We start from the raw sequence: 14,614 nt of genomic DNA, 5'->3' as shown, positions 1-14,614 counted from the left end.
AATTGTTTTTTTGGAACTCTAACTTGCAAGCTCTTGCCAGGCTGACTTCTTGATCTTAGACCCAAGAGGGCTGGAGACTCAGTCTACTGGTCTCTGGCAAGTGCGTTAGTTAAAGGGACTGATGGTAGCACACTGTTTCTGGAGCTGAGAGAATTTACACTCTAGTACATTGTGATTTGCTCTGACCAACCTTTTGTTGTTGTTGTTGTTATGTGCGAAGTCGTGTCCGACCCATCGCGACCCCATGGACAATGATCCTCCAGACCTTCCTGTCCTCTACCATTCCCCGGAGTCCATTTAAGTTTGCACCTACTGCTTCAGTGACTCCATCCAGCCACCTCATTCTCTGTCGTCCCCTTATTCTTTTGCCCTCGATCGCTCCCAGCATTAGGCTCTTCTCCAGGGAGTCCTTCCTTCTCATGAGGTGGCCAAAGTATTTGCGTTTCATCTTCAGGATCTGGCTTTCTAAAGAGCAGTCAGGGTTGATCTCCTCTAGGACTGACCGGGTTGTTCGCCTTGCAGTCCAAGGGACTCGCAAGAGTCTTCTCCAGCACCAGAGTTCAAAAGCCCCAATTCTTTGACGCTCGGCCTTCCTTATGGTCCAACTTTCGCAGCCATACACTGCAACTGGGAAGACCATCTGACCAACCTACCACCCTTAAATAAAAGCATAACTTCTCACAAGGAGCCTCACGAACAAAGTTCAGTCTATTCAGGTTCTATCTGATATTAGTATTTCTAATTTCTATTTTTTGCCGTGTGACTTGCCATTTAGCAAACTGGCATCCCACCAAAAGCCCATTATGGTTTATGATCTGAAATCACACATTTCCATTTAACAGAGGTACAAAAGTGCATTTAACACCTATTTTATCTTTGCTGATGCTATGGTTTCTCCAGATTAACATTACCAACCTGCTTCTAAGAAAGGTTCGTTCTTCTCAAAATATTCAGGTGCAATGTGTCCAAGTACAATGTGGAAAAAGTGGATGTAAGGCAGCTTGCTGACCAGAACCAAGGACTTGTGAAGGAATAACATAATCCATTATTAGTCTTTCCCAAAGCCACTACAAGTATGTAGAGTAAAAGTTGTAAATGAGACATTAATTCTTCACATATAAAAGCACAGTTTATAGACATTTTTATATATTAGAAGAATATATTCCTGACTTACCAATATGTAGTTACCACATCACATGTGATTAAATGGAAAGCTACATTATCAATGCCTAATTTTAAAAAAGGCAGTTTGGGGAGGCTGTGATCTTGAGATGAGACACGGGGGGGGGGACTAACCTTTTTCCAAATCATCCCCCTACACCGACACAACTGGTTTTCTCCTTGTGAGGTTCCAGATACATAATTGTGCCAACATATATAAGAAAACCATCTGACAGGACATTTAAAGTGGGAAAACAGTATGCCTAAACACCACACAGGAATGCTGGGCATACAGTGCTGCTTCTCCACTCAAAACTGCAGACTTCAAAAGCTGCTCTTGGGGGGAAGGCCGAGTTCCTTAGGCCACAATTACAGGCCATTTTTTTCTGCTCATATCTTCAACTTAAGTCAGTGTGTATTATAGGTATTATTGTGGTTTATGTATTTGGTCTTGGCCTGAGAATAAAATGCATCACCTAAATTTAATACATTTGTGACAGAGCATTCACACTTTAGTGGTACACATTAAATGAAATGTGTCTAAATTTAAATTTCTTAAGTTTTGTGAGATCCATTTTTCTGTTACCAATTGAATTGTACTAGGTTTTACATGCTATCAGTTTTTGAAGTTGATCTTGATCTTGTATGTGTTGTATGCTACTCCAGGTATGGCCAAGAGACAGCATATACATTCCCTAAAATAAACCCACATATTCACATTCAATTACTAACTATGGTTATTCTTCATGGGAACAAGCATGAGAAATCATCAGGTTCATATAGATGTCTTCCCTTCTCCTCTCACAAAAAATCAGATTCTTCTGTTCCATGACAAGTCATCGTTTGTTTTTCTCAACTGAATCACAAATTATTGTTTATTCTCTGCCCTCAAAGTCAGGAATAATCTATGGTTTAGATGGCAGAGAACAAACCATAGGTTTGAAACAAACTGGACTGTTGCGGAAGATTTTAATTTCCTAACCACACACAACAGGAAAATGAGTGCAAAGAGAATGTCAAAGCAGAGCCTGAAGATTCCCCAGGCTCATTCCTGTAACCTGATAATTTCCCTTGCTTGTTCCCATGATGGTTTGTTGTTAATAAATATACTTTGCGTACTGCACTTTGCATATTGTGTAAGTAAGCAAGTACCTAGAGGAGCTTTAGGATAGGTGGACATATGTAGTCTGGAAATGTTTTATGATGTTAAGTGATTGTTGTCTGAGATTGCACATTCTTTTTATTACTGATTTGAAATGTTTTAAATCCTTTTATATTTTCCTTTTGTATTGTAATGGCCTATGGCTACATGTAATAAAATCTGACTTGACTATAAGACTGATGATGAAGGTTGTGATGATGATGATAATGATAAAAAAATGTCTGTGTCATTGCAATCTAGCTTAAAAAACACTGGGAAGATCCTGTCATAGATCTCCTGGATCAGGGGTGGTCGGGCTGCGGCCCTCCGGATGTCCGTGGACTACAATTCCCAGGAGCCCCTGCCAGCAAATTCCTGGGAGTTGTGGTCCATGGACATCTGGAGGGCTGCAGTTTGACTACCCCTGTCCTAGATTATCATCTAAGGCATGAAACTCATCTAATGTCTTTGCTTCCACATACAGAATGCTGCTGTTGTTTCTAGCACTGAGTATATGTTATTTATTACAAGCAATGTTTCATCAGAAAAATGTCAGTATATTATTTTGTGCTTGATGTCATCTAATATTGTGTAAGTAAATATTGCATTTGATCTTCCAAAATTAATTACCTTCTGGAAGTAGCCTCTTTTTAATGTTTTGTCTTGGACTTGTCTGAAATACACATAGCCATAATAATATGCAGGATCCTTCTGTAAAGAAAGCATAAATGTCACCATTTTCAACAGCAAAACAATACAATAGTTACAGACAGGGTAGAAAACTTAAGTAGAGTCAGAGTACATTTATTGGCATAAAAACTTTAAACTGCTTCATCCTTCAAATGACATAATCCTCATCTGTAAACCGCTCCGCGGGAGTGGTATAAATAAAGCTCTAAGGGCTAAGTGGGAGGAGAAATGGACGGGGCCTGTCCGTAATAAAAGCTCGGAGGGCAAGTGGCCAATAGGGAGGCATGCACAGCGTGCCTCCCCATTGGCCACTTGGCCTGCCAAGGACTGGCTGCACAGATGTTTCACCGCCGAGAAAGGAGCAGGGTCGCTGCGTCAAGGACGCAGCAGCCCTGCTCCTTTCCTGGTGGTGAACCAGGGGCCTTGGCCGGGGATGGAGGCCTGCAGGACAGGAGCAGGGCTGCTGCATCAAAGACGTGACGGCCCTGCTCCTTTCCTCCCGCTGACGCCACTACGTTGCCCTGCGGGGGGCAGCCTCCCCAACCGCCTTCCCCCCAACCCGCCGTTGGCCCCTTGCCCGCAGCTACCCCCACCAGCTGCCCGCCATCGAAGCCCTGCTGGAGGCAGCAGGGAGTGCCGGTGGCGCCCGGCAGCGCCCACCTTCCGCCCCTGCCGACCGTCACGGCGCAGGTAAGCGCCCCCCGGCAAACACCCCCCACCCCCCCGCAGCCGCCGCATCTACACCCCCACCCAGCAACCCTGCCTAACACCGAACGCAACGTTCCCCCCTAACCTACCCCACACAGCACCAACGCCCTCCCCCCTCCGTCAATTACAATGCTATAATGCAGCAATTGGTAAGCTACACCCTCTGAAGAGTTGGTTTTAGAATGAACCCTGTATTTTAATTATAAAGACATAAGCACTATAATAATTACTTGCTTAAAGGGAACACAAGCATACTGGAAGAAAAAAAAATACTATCATGTATTTAAATGAGAGAAGACAGGCCTCTTGTCTAACCTTTAAATAGATGGGAAGGTCTCTGTCAAACTGGTCTAGAAGACAATGCCATGAAAGCTTTCTGCTAGAAGACTGCCGGAATCTGAAACAAAATTGTGTGTCTCCAAGGCAACCTAAGCCCAAAGGAAAAGAACAAACTACTTATCTTGATTTTCAAATTTGTCTAAAGAAGATCTGAAAGTAACATCTTGTAAGCAAGCAGTAATATGGCTGCCTCTAATGAGTAAAAAAATGTCCCTAGTATACTTCTGAATTTGTGGTTGAGAGCTCCATCTAGAGAAAGGCATGTATGCTATGGCTGATTCATCTGTGTGCTGTTTTCTGCCAGAAGATAAAAGGCAGAACACCCATACTAGAGCAGCCATAGCATGCTGCTTGGTTTCCCTTGCAGATGAACATGGCAACACACTATGGCTACAGAAAATGCAATCCTTTCCTCTCTCTCTGGTCACCAAGTGCAGGAATACAATATATACAGAGAAAGAGAATGTATGGTAGTTGTGGGATTTCTGGGTTTTGTGGCCATGGATCTGATAGTTTCACCTGTAACATCTTCAGAGGTAGAACAAGGGAAGATGGGAATCTCTCCATGCCAAAGTGTAGCATGTCCAGAGGAGGGCAACAAAAATGATGAAGGGTTTGGGGACCAAGTCATATGAAGAAAGTCTGTTTAGCCTGGAGAGAAGACAATAAAGCGGAGATATGATAGCCATCTTCAAGTACTTGAAAGGATGTCATATAGAGCAGGGGTAGTCAACCTGTGGTCCCCCAGATGTTCATGGGCTACAATTTCCATTGGCCCCTGCCAGCGTTTGCTAGCAGGGGCTCATGGGAATTGTAGTCCATGAACATCTGGAGGACCACAGGTTGACTACCCCTGATATAGAGGATAGAGTGGTGTTGTTTTCTGTTGCCCCAGAAGGTTGGACCAGAACCAAAGAGTTGAAATTCATTTTTAAAAAGTTCATATAAACATCCAGAAGAATTTCCTGACAGTTAAAGCAGTTCCTTAGTGGAACAGGCTTCCTCTGAAGGTGGTGGGTTCTCCTCCTTTGGAAGTTTTTAAGTAGAGGCTATATGGCTATCTGAAAGAAATGCTGGTTCTGTGAACTTAGGCAGATTGTGAGTGGGTGGACAGAAGGGATTGTGCTGGTGCTTGGCTCGTGTGGCCCTTTCTTGCATGCCCAGGGAAAGAAGAGGAAGATTTCTTATATGCCACTTTTCTCTACCTGAAGGAGTTTCAAAGCAGCTTACAGTCACCTTCCCTTTCCTCTCACCAGAACAGACACCCTGTGAGGTGGGCGAGGCTGAGAGAACCCTGCTTGGTCAGAACAGCTTTATCAGTGCCGTGGCGAGGCCAAGTTCACCCAGCTGGCTGCATGTGGGGGAGTGCAGAATCAAACCCAGCTCACCAGATTAGAAATCTGCACTCCTAGCCACTACACCAAACTGCCAATCATCACTTGGGAGGTGAATTTCTTCCAGGACAGGGATTCTGGGGGACCTATTTTTGTGGGAGGGGTGTATCATCTGGGCATGAGATCACTGTGGGTGTTCTATGAGGGGGCTGACTAGATGACTCTGGAGGTCTCTTCCAACTCAATGATTCTGTGATTCTATTTGATAGGGCCACTACCGTGCACAAGGGAATATTTATTTAACTTTTTGCCCCTTTGTTCTAATGGTCCAGCACTGGACCATACCAGGCAAGCTGGTATGCAGGTATAATGAGCTTTTAAAGAAGTTCACAGCCCCTTCTGCTATCATCTAGCAGTGCAAAAATATCCCTATTGAAGCTACTTGTGGTATCTGAGCCACAGGCTAGCAATCATGTCCTTTGACAGCTACAGGATTTTGTGCTCATTACATTTTTAAGAGTTATCAACGGTTGAAGATACTTTATATGTATCAAGATATACTGTATATAACGTAATAACGTTTTAAAAAATGGTCCGGGACTGAAGATATATTATGCTTTATAATGTATCTATTATGATATCCATAGCTGGAAATCCATCCAGAACTGTCAGTAAACGGCAGAGGAGGGGGAAGAGCCCTTTCAAGGGCCGTTTCAGTCTTTGAAGAAAGAGTCATCAGGACCAAGTCTGGCAATAACTGCTGGATAGCTTGATTCCAAATAACTTTCATGAATCACTCAGGACTGCCTGGCTGCTGTTGTTCAACAGCAGCCATCCCACAAAAACCAGTGTAGATTAGTGGTTAGAGTTTTGGACTAGGATCCTGAAGACCCAGGCCTGAATTCACACATGACCACGGAAGATTACTGGGAGTCCATGGGCCAGTCACAACCTCTCAGCCTAACGAACCTCAATGTTGTTGTGAGGATAAAATGAAGGACAGGAAAATGATGTGAGCTGATTTGGGTTCAAATTGTGGAGACTGACAGTGCATAAGTGAAATAAATAAATAGCTGAAGAAAGACAGATAGAAGGTAGGTTGGTTGGGGAGTGGGGAGGATGGAAGGAAGCAGGGAAAGGTGAGGATATGTCAGGAGGAAGAAATAAGTAAAAGGATTGGAAGAGAGATACCAGGGAAAGTGAGGCACCACTCACAAAATCCTTGCAGGTTCACCTTTTAAATGGCACAGCCAAACTACCTGGATTAGCTTATTTCTGCACAACCCTGTACGGCTTCAATATTGTTTTAGAAGTGTTTTGAGTTCCACAGGTAGGAATGAACAATAAATATCCAAAATCTATCACATCTTTTGTTTAATAACATTTAACATACTATTGGTAAAGTACTAGCTTAAGTCATTGTTTACATATGAACTCAGCATGCACGTCTAGGAAAAAGTTACCTGAGTTGGAATCCGGGAAAGACAAATAGCAAATATTGGTTTTCTAGGAGGGGAAAAAGAGAAGTGTATTTTAATGGGAAATGGGCATTTTGGGGGGATAGGTTATTTTTAAAGGCATTTATAAATGTCTACTCACCTCTTTATCTGTGAGTTTTGCATGTTGAGGGTATACTACCTGCACGGGATAAAATAGCCAAAGATTAGAAAAAACAATAAATCAATTTTACAAGGCAATCTGCTAGCATTTCAAAAAGTGCTAGATGTAAATCCATAGTGCTGTTAACACAACAGGTGGAGTGTGCATTTTTAGTCAGTAACCCAAATCCAGAGGAGACTGGATTAATTTACAATTCTGTAACATTTGCAGGCATGCAATGCTTTACCTTGATCTACAGCCTCAAATTCACACAGCAAGCAGCTTTTTGAACAGAGCTCAAAATACTATATAGTGGAGAAAGGCAAAAGCAAGGTGGTGGGAATAACATGAATGAACTCCATAGATCAATCTTCAAACATATTATTTGTGCAGCACCATTTATTAATTCAAAGACTGATAAATCCTAATATGTTGCCTTCACACATTGTGCATTACTTAAGTAAACATGAAGAAAACTGGAAGCTGACTAAAACTATATTAGTTTACATTTTGTTATTCACTCTGAATTGATACTAGTATGGCTCAGTTGGACAATCCTCCAAAACATGATTAGGGGAATCCTCCAAAAAATGATTAGGGGAACTAGCGGTGGGATCCCTCCTTTCCCATGACAATTTCTTCCTCCAGTTACATGTTGTTCTAAGTTTGCCACCATATCAAAATCAGGCAATAACAATCATACTCTCCTCCAAACTATGCTTTCCAACTATGTAAAACATTGTTGTATGTTATGATTAAGCACTATCTATCATTGTCATGATGTTGATTTTGAAGAAACATATGATTATGGCTACCAGCAGAAATGAAATAAATCAGCACACAAGATGAGAAGAGGAACTGTCTCCCATGCTGTTCAACAGCTGGATCAAACCACTGGGAGAGACCACCCAGGAACGTGGAATGAATTCATTCAGATGATACCCAGCTTCATTTGTCATTAACAGCAGAGTTGCATGGGTCTAGGGATGTCCTGAATAAATGTATGGAGAAGTAACGGGATAGATAAGGAGCAAGAAACTAAAATTTATCCAAATAAGGCTGAACTGTTATTGACCAGTGACAAAAGTAATTTGAGGGATGAACAACCAGTGTGTCCTAGAAGGGGCTGCATTCTCCCTGAGGTTTCCTAAATAATTGGGACTGCATTCCATGTATGAATAGTATTACCCTGTCTAGAAAGATCTACACTGGCTGTCTGCTTCTTTCCTGCTCTTACCAAAATGACTTGGGGCTGGGTACCTGAAGGACTACCTCTTGTCATACTGTCAGGATCATCAATTTAGATCTTCTTCTCAAGTCCTGCTCTCAAAGGCCTCACCTCAAAAGGTGAATAGGATGGCAATCAAAGACTGAAACATTGGAACCTACCTGAAGGTTCATTCAGTTAGGACAAAGTCATCCAGATCGGTTTGGTCATACCTCCCCTAGCTCCAGGCAGGGCTAAGCAAATATTCTTGCAATTCTCCCCTGGTTAGATCAGCTGACTTTTCAATCTTAGTATAGCATAGGTCCAAATATTTTCAACCTCAATTCATTCATTCTTTTTTTGGGATGGGAAGTAGATGACTTTGTCCCACTGAAGACAATAAACCTTCAGGTAGGTTCAAACATTCCATTTTTCTTCAGTGGGGGAAAGGCATCATGACTAATCTTGATGTTCAAACTGTCATCTAGGGTGGGATCATTCTTCCTTCTTGTTACATCACCTGCTGCAAACACCATTCTGCCAAAAGAATATCTCCGCAGAGTCCATTTGGTCAATTCTGTAATATTAACCAAAGGTGGAAAACATTGACCACATGGCAACTCAACAAATTTCTTCCACTCGAGCCCTTATGGAAGAAGCTGCCACTTTGGTGGAATGAGCTGTGGTCCCCAGCCTTTTTTTCACCGGGGACTGATCATTGCTTGACAATTTTACTGAGGCCCGGTGGGGGGGGGGTAGTCCTTTGCCAAAGGACATTGCCACCTGAGCCCCTGCTCCGATTGCTTTCCCACTGCGCCCCTGACTTCCTGCCGCCCACTAAGGGGCACTGCCAGCAGCAGCTGCGCAGTGCCGTGCCGAAGGAGAGCCCCAGCCATGGCAGCCACTGGAGAGCACCAAAAGTGAGCTGGCAGCAGAGTGGCAGAGCAGCCGGGGAGGAGGACGAGGAGGAGCTGTGGCCCGGTATCGAGTGATTCACGGACCGTTCCCCGGACTGGGGGTTGGGGGCAGCTGTTCTAAGGAACCGGTAGGCCTTAAGCCTCATATGCCCTACTAATGCATGTTCTGACCCAGAAGGCAATAGTCAACTGAAATTCTTTGTTCTGTCCAGATTTATACACAGAGCTCTGCATGCATCTAACATATCAAGCTTTTCCTTATGGTGTTTCAGCTATGGACAGAACAGCAACAACACCAACTTTTGGTTGGCGTGGTACAGAGAGATCAACTTTGTTATAAAGGTGGGATCCCTCCTTTATATTACTGAATCTTTGTGAAAGACACACAACTCTTTTCTCAATGAAAAGGCTGCCAACACTTGACGACTTTCTTATTTTGATGGGAACTAGAAAGGCAGCTTTTCAGGATAAGACTCTTAATTCTATGCTTTTTAAAGACATATCACATCTTTGTTATAAGACCTCCCAAACATTTCAACTTTTTCTTTATTGCAGCCACAACTGTCTCCTTTGTCCCTGAAGAGCCCAAAGACTCTTCCATCTCTACTGGGTTTTTTTTGGGGGGGGGGGATAGAAATGGAGCTACACTAGAGCTTCCTGCCAGAGGTGCAGGAGTACCCACACTACGGATGGGCACTAACGGAAAAACTCTGGTTCAGGAATGCCCTGAACTGAACCACTGTACCAAACCAAAAGCCCCAAAGTGAACTTGCTACTTCAGACCAGTCCATATCAATTCTCACAGCTTAGAAACCAGAGAAAATGAAATAGGCTAGTGAAATGTCTGCCAGCAATTTAAATCTAATGACTTGGTGGGTCAGCCATTTAAACTGTCCATTTCACAACCCTCTGTTTTGAAGCAGGAGGGGGGGAAGCAAAATGAACCACTTCTAGTTGTTACATTTAAATAGCTGGCAAAAATTTCACCAAATGATTTCACTCCCTCCCGCTTTAAAGTTGAAGTAAAACTAGGCGCAAAACAAATAGCTGGGCCAATCAAACTGCACAGTTCATGATTTGACCAATAAATTTTGTTCCCTTCTGCTGGCAGATATTTCTGCAGTCCATCTTGGTTCCCCCTGCTGGGGGAGGAGCAAAATGTATGGTAACATCTGACTGACAGATTGCAGCTAGGTTTAAATACCTAGGTTTTAATGGTCCAAATTCACAAACCAAACAAATGTTTGGGAAAATTTAGAGGGAAGCGCCTCTCAGTGTGTGTGAACTAGGCCAAATTTGTGATGAAATTTGGCTCATAAGCCGGTTTATGCCCATTCCTAGCTCACACCAGAGGGTCAACAGATCCAACAAGGGGAGACTTGCAAGAAAATTTGCATAGCCCTGCTTGGAGCCAGAAAAAGTGTGATCTAACCATTCTGGATTACTTCTCTGTAAGACAGCTTTTTCAGTAGTGGTATATCATCTTTGGAAGGAGGTCCCGTCCAACTCTATTATTCTATGTTTCTAACTCATGCAGGTCTCTAGATAGGAGATATTTTTTTAATATTAGTTAGAGATTGTATAAGATGGGAGGAGTCACCCAGGCATTAGCTTGGAGGATTATCCCAACTAAACCAAGGAGGTTCTAGCATATTCTAAGGTCATAATTTTTTAAAATGTTTTTTAAAGACATAGTGTCAATTTTTTTAGCATTTATTATCCTCTCGAGACGTTCAAGATAAAGGACCAGATGTTTATTCCAGAGCATTAACTGTTTATAAAAATTAAAATGATAATCAGAACTGCCATACATACTCATATGGGCAAAGACATTTTAGGGTAGACATACTAAAAACTGTCTGCAATTTGATTGCAGATGTGTATATATATATATATATATATATATATATATATATATATATATATATATATATATATATATATATATATATATGTGTGTGTGTGTGTGTGTGTGTGTATATACACACACACACACACACACAAGTAATCAAGCCCGCTGTAATCTAAATACAGAGGGCGCTAGACCAGGGAGCCCCTGGCAGTCGCGCGGAGTGCGGCTGCCGGGGGCTGCCTTTGTCGGGGGCCTGACGGGGCGAGAGGCACTTTGCGCCTCTTGCTGCGTCAGGCCGCCAGGCAGGGAGCCCCCGGCAGCCGCGCTCTGCGCGGCTGCCGGGGGCTTCCTTGTCAGCAGGCTGGGAATCGGCCGGGCCAATCGGCAGGCGCTTCACGCCTGCCGATTGGCCCGGCCGATGGTCTGTCCGGAGGAAGGGGCAGATCAGGCCCCTTCCTCATCACGGACCAAGCCCTCCCCCCAAGGGCTTAATGAATTATTTAGTCCGCGGCGCCGTGGGCATGTTAAGGATGTGTGTGTATGTGTATGTGTGTGTGTGTGTGTGTGTGTATATATATATATATATATATATATATATATATATATATATATATATATATAAATATTTGTATATATATAAGGGAACTCAGAGTAGATTAAAATGTAACAAAGAAATAATCAAAATACATAAAAACCACAATTTAAGGTGTCTGTCTCTAGGTCTGCCATTGTGTTTCTTGTTATTTATGTAGTGAAAAGGTATCCTGTGATCCCTCCTTAAGAGTAGCAGTTATCCTATCTCAATAAGTCATAAGGTAGGTTACGTTAATAATTACTTTAATAAATAACAATAGTATTGTGAGCCTGCCACAGGGCCACATTCACATTTAAGGCTAAGAAGTAATTTTAACCTTGGATTAAAATAGGACACTTCAGTCACCACATCATACTGGCTGCTTTGAGGAGTAAACAACAACTCCTATTTGAGATTTTAAAACAAAACATATACCCAGGCATCTAGAATTCATCAAGTCTTGAGAAAAAACATCCATGTCTTTCCTTCCTTATAGGAGCTTATAGTAAAAAGTCCGTTGCATGGACACATTCAGATCTCTGGACTTCAATACATGCTCACAAGACACTTTGGTCTCACTAATAACTGCTTTATCATATTTAGTACAGTTACAACAGAATTAAATATAGCAATCACTTTTTAACAGCCCTAAAATATTGTATATAGTTTCTTTTATTAGGTATTTTCTCCTCAGATAAATGTTTGGGTTAATTGTAATGAATTTACATCTTGTGTGATTGCAGTTCTAGGAATTCTGCACTAACACTACAGTATTATAGATGGGAACACTCTGTATACTAGTATGAAAGACCAAGTCACAAGGACTGCATGTTCCATAACTGTCCATATGTAATCCAGAATCATGGAGGCCAGAAAAATCTGAAGACCTAGACACATTTTGATGGAGGTATTGATATACAATGGATATAAACGTAACATTGCCATGTCAAGCAGTTTTATTTGTCTAATTAAGTCCACCAAAATCATTGCTTAAGAAGGTTCTAATGCCAGTTAGGATTACACTGAAACTCCTTTAAAAATTGTATGCAGAGAAGACTTCACCTTGATCTCTGCCTGTTGACAAACATAAAATAACGGTCTTGATTATTTTAGATTAGTACAAGTGCATTTAGATAGGGGAAACTCAAAGTTCAAATCTTGCTATGTCCTGATTCACACTTTGCTTACTTTCTCCTTCGTTCAACACATGAACAAAAGAACCACAACCAACTGCTGGCTACACTTCAGTGCATATCCGCTGCCCGCTTTCTTGTTCTAAGGGCATGCATTTTCTCTTCACACTTTTAATGCTTACTACATAAACGTTACTCCAAAGCTGGCTACTCCAAGATGGACTGCAGTACTGATTCTCTCTGGGTGACTCTGGGAATGTCAGTTTAAACTGCCTCACAGTAAAGATAAAATTGGATAATTCTACATAAGCTCTGCTTCGGAGGAAGGAGAAAAATGCTCAATGATATAAAGGAAATAATATGCGATCGGAAGAGAAACCAGATTATAAGAAATATATATGCATCTTGAAATCGTTCCCTGAACACCTCGAACATTATGTAAGATACAAGGGAAAATAAATAAAACTGTGGATAAAAAGATGGGGCTTGGATGGAATTGATACATTTTCGTTGAATAAAACATTTTTATAACTGGTAACAGCAGTCTTCTATCACTATGAAGTGCTTCCCGTTGTCAAGGTCCCCCTTCCGTTTTCTAAACAGCAAGCCGCACTTTTAAGAGGCAACCCGGCCGCCCTGAAATACTGCAGAAGGCGTCCAGAAGCCTTTGCTGAGCATGTAAGAGCCACAGCTTCTGTTTACATGCGGAGAGAGGAGAGCCCAAATCTTTTCCTCCTCGGGAAACAATGTCTGTAGAGGCATTACGATGGAGCACAAAAGCGAACAAGGCAGCATCTACGGAGGAACGCGAGTCTCGGCCACTCATCTGTTACCAACACCAACCCAGAGAGGGAAAGGTCTTTGTTCCTCCTGCGGGACGACTCCCCCAAGACCTTACCTGCCCCCATGCTCAGCCCGCCCCCGGCCAAGGAAGCAGGATGTGCTCCGCTGAATCCCGCCATCTCCGTGCAAGAGCCGGAGGACATCCGACCTGGCTCAAGGGGCTGCTGGCTTGCCCCACCGCTCACCTCCACGGCTTGGCCAAGCTCCAGGTCGAAGCCCACCACACAAACGCAATGCAACCAGGCCGAAAAGCGGTCCCATGGCAGCAGCGGCAAGCACCGACCCGGCGCACGTTCCTCGAGCGCCTCCGGGGAACCCGCCAGCCTCGCGCTTCCGCCTACACCGTCGATCTCGTCCCGCTTCCGCAAGGACATGGCGGTGCCAGATTCCTCTCGCCCGCTGCTGGAGTTGCTCGAGAGCCGGTCCTCTCACTAACCCGAAAGGAAGGAAAACCTCATGACGCACGTCTCTGGGGCTGCTACTGCCGCTTCCCGCCTCCACCCCCCCCTCTTTGGTATGGGAGAATCCAAAGCAGCCCTAGAGGAGGGAGATGGGAGAATCCAAATGAGCATTGTAGGGGGTGGGTCAAACCAAGGGGAGAAACTAGATTCAGGTGGGTAGCCTGAAGCAGCAGAACAAAGTTTGCGTCCAGTGGCACCTTTAAAGTGTCCCTGGATTCAAACTTGGTTACGGGAGAAACAGAAGACGGAGGGAAAGAAACATTCAGCAGCCCCGGGGAAAGGCATATAAATGTGCTTACATGCAGCCTGTTTGTATGTTTATTTTGTTTTATAAGAACCGTTAATGCTAGTTTAGAAAGGACCTGTAGGTCATGGCATTCTTCTTTTCTCCAGGGAACTCATCTCTGTAGTCTAGATTCTAGATTAGCTACATATCCAGGAGATCTTCAGGCCCCACCTGGAGGCTTGCAACCATCCACTTTTTGGCCAGGCTCAGCCTGCCAAGTGGCTTACAATAACATATCAAATGAAGAACATTTTTAAAAGCATCAACAATCATGTACTCATAGAGGAACTACTATAAAAATGCAGAATAAAAAAGCAAATCAGTAACAATAGTCAATATTTCAGAATTCAAATGCCCTGTAAAGCAGTA

General features: G+C 43.1%; 1 protein-coding gene across 3 annotated transcripts in view; it reads right to left on the bottom strand.

Annotated features, from left to right (window-relative positions):
- DENND6A (DENN domain containing 6A) overlaps positions 1–14,015 on the bottom strand; it is a 43,322-nt gene extending 29,307 nt beyond the window's left edge. Inside the window, exons 1-6 of one of the 3 annotated variants that reach the window (XM_077325478.1) lie at positions 13,684–14,015; positions 6,973–7,011; positions 6,837–6,879; positions 4,016–4,128; positions 2,933–3,013; positions 916–1,021 (exon numbers count right to left, since the gene is read on the bottom strand). In XM_077325478.1, the coding sequence (XP_077181593.1) occupies positions 916–1,021; positions 2,933–3,013; positions 4,016–4,128; positions 6,837–6,879; positions 6,973–7,011; positions 13,684–13,872 (571 nt within the window). In that variant the 5' untranslated portion in view covers positions 13,873–14,015. The remainder of the gene's footprint in view (positions 1–915; positions 1,022–2,932; positions 3,014–4,015; positions 4,129–6,836; positions 6,880–6,972; positions 7,012–13,683) is intronic. The other 2 variants (XM_077325476.1, XM_077325477.1) reach the window with 2 other exon arrangements.
- Between the last annotated feature and the right edge of the window lie 599 nt (positions 14,016–14,614).

Source organism: Paroedura picta, chromosome 3, assembly GCF_049243985.1.
Source record: "Paroedura picta isolate Pp20150507F chromosome 3, Ppicta_v3.0, whole genome shotgun sequence".
Taxonomy (NCBI): domain Eukaryota; kingdom Metazoa; phylum Chordata; class Lepidosauria; order Squamata; family Gekkonidae; genus Paroedura; species Paroedura picta.
The sequence above is the reverse complement of the archived record's forward strand: the minus strand, read 5'-3'. Positions and strand labels throughout refer to the sequence as shown.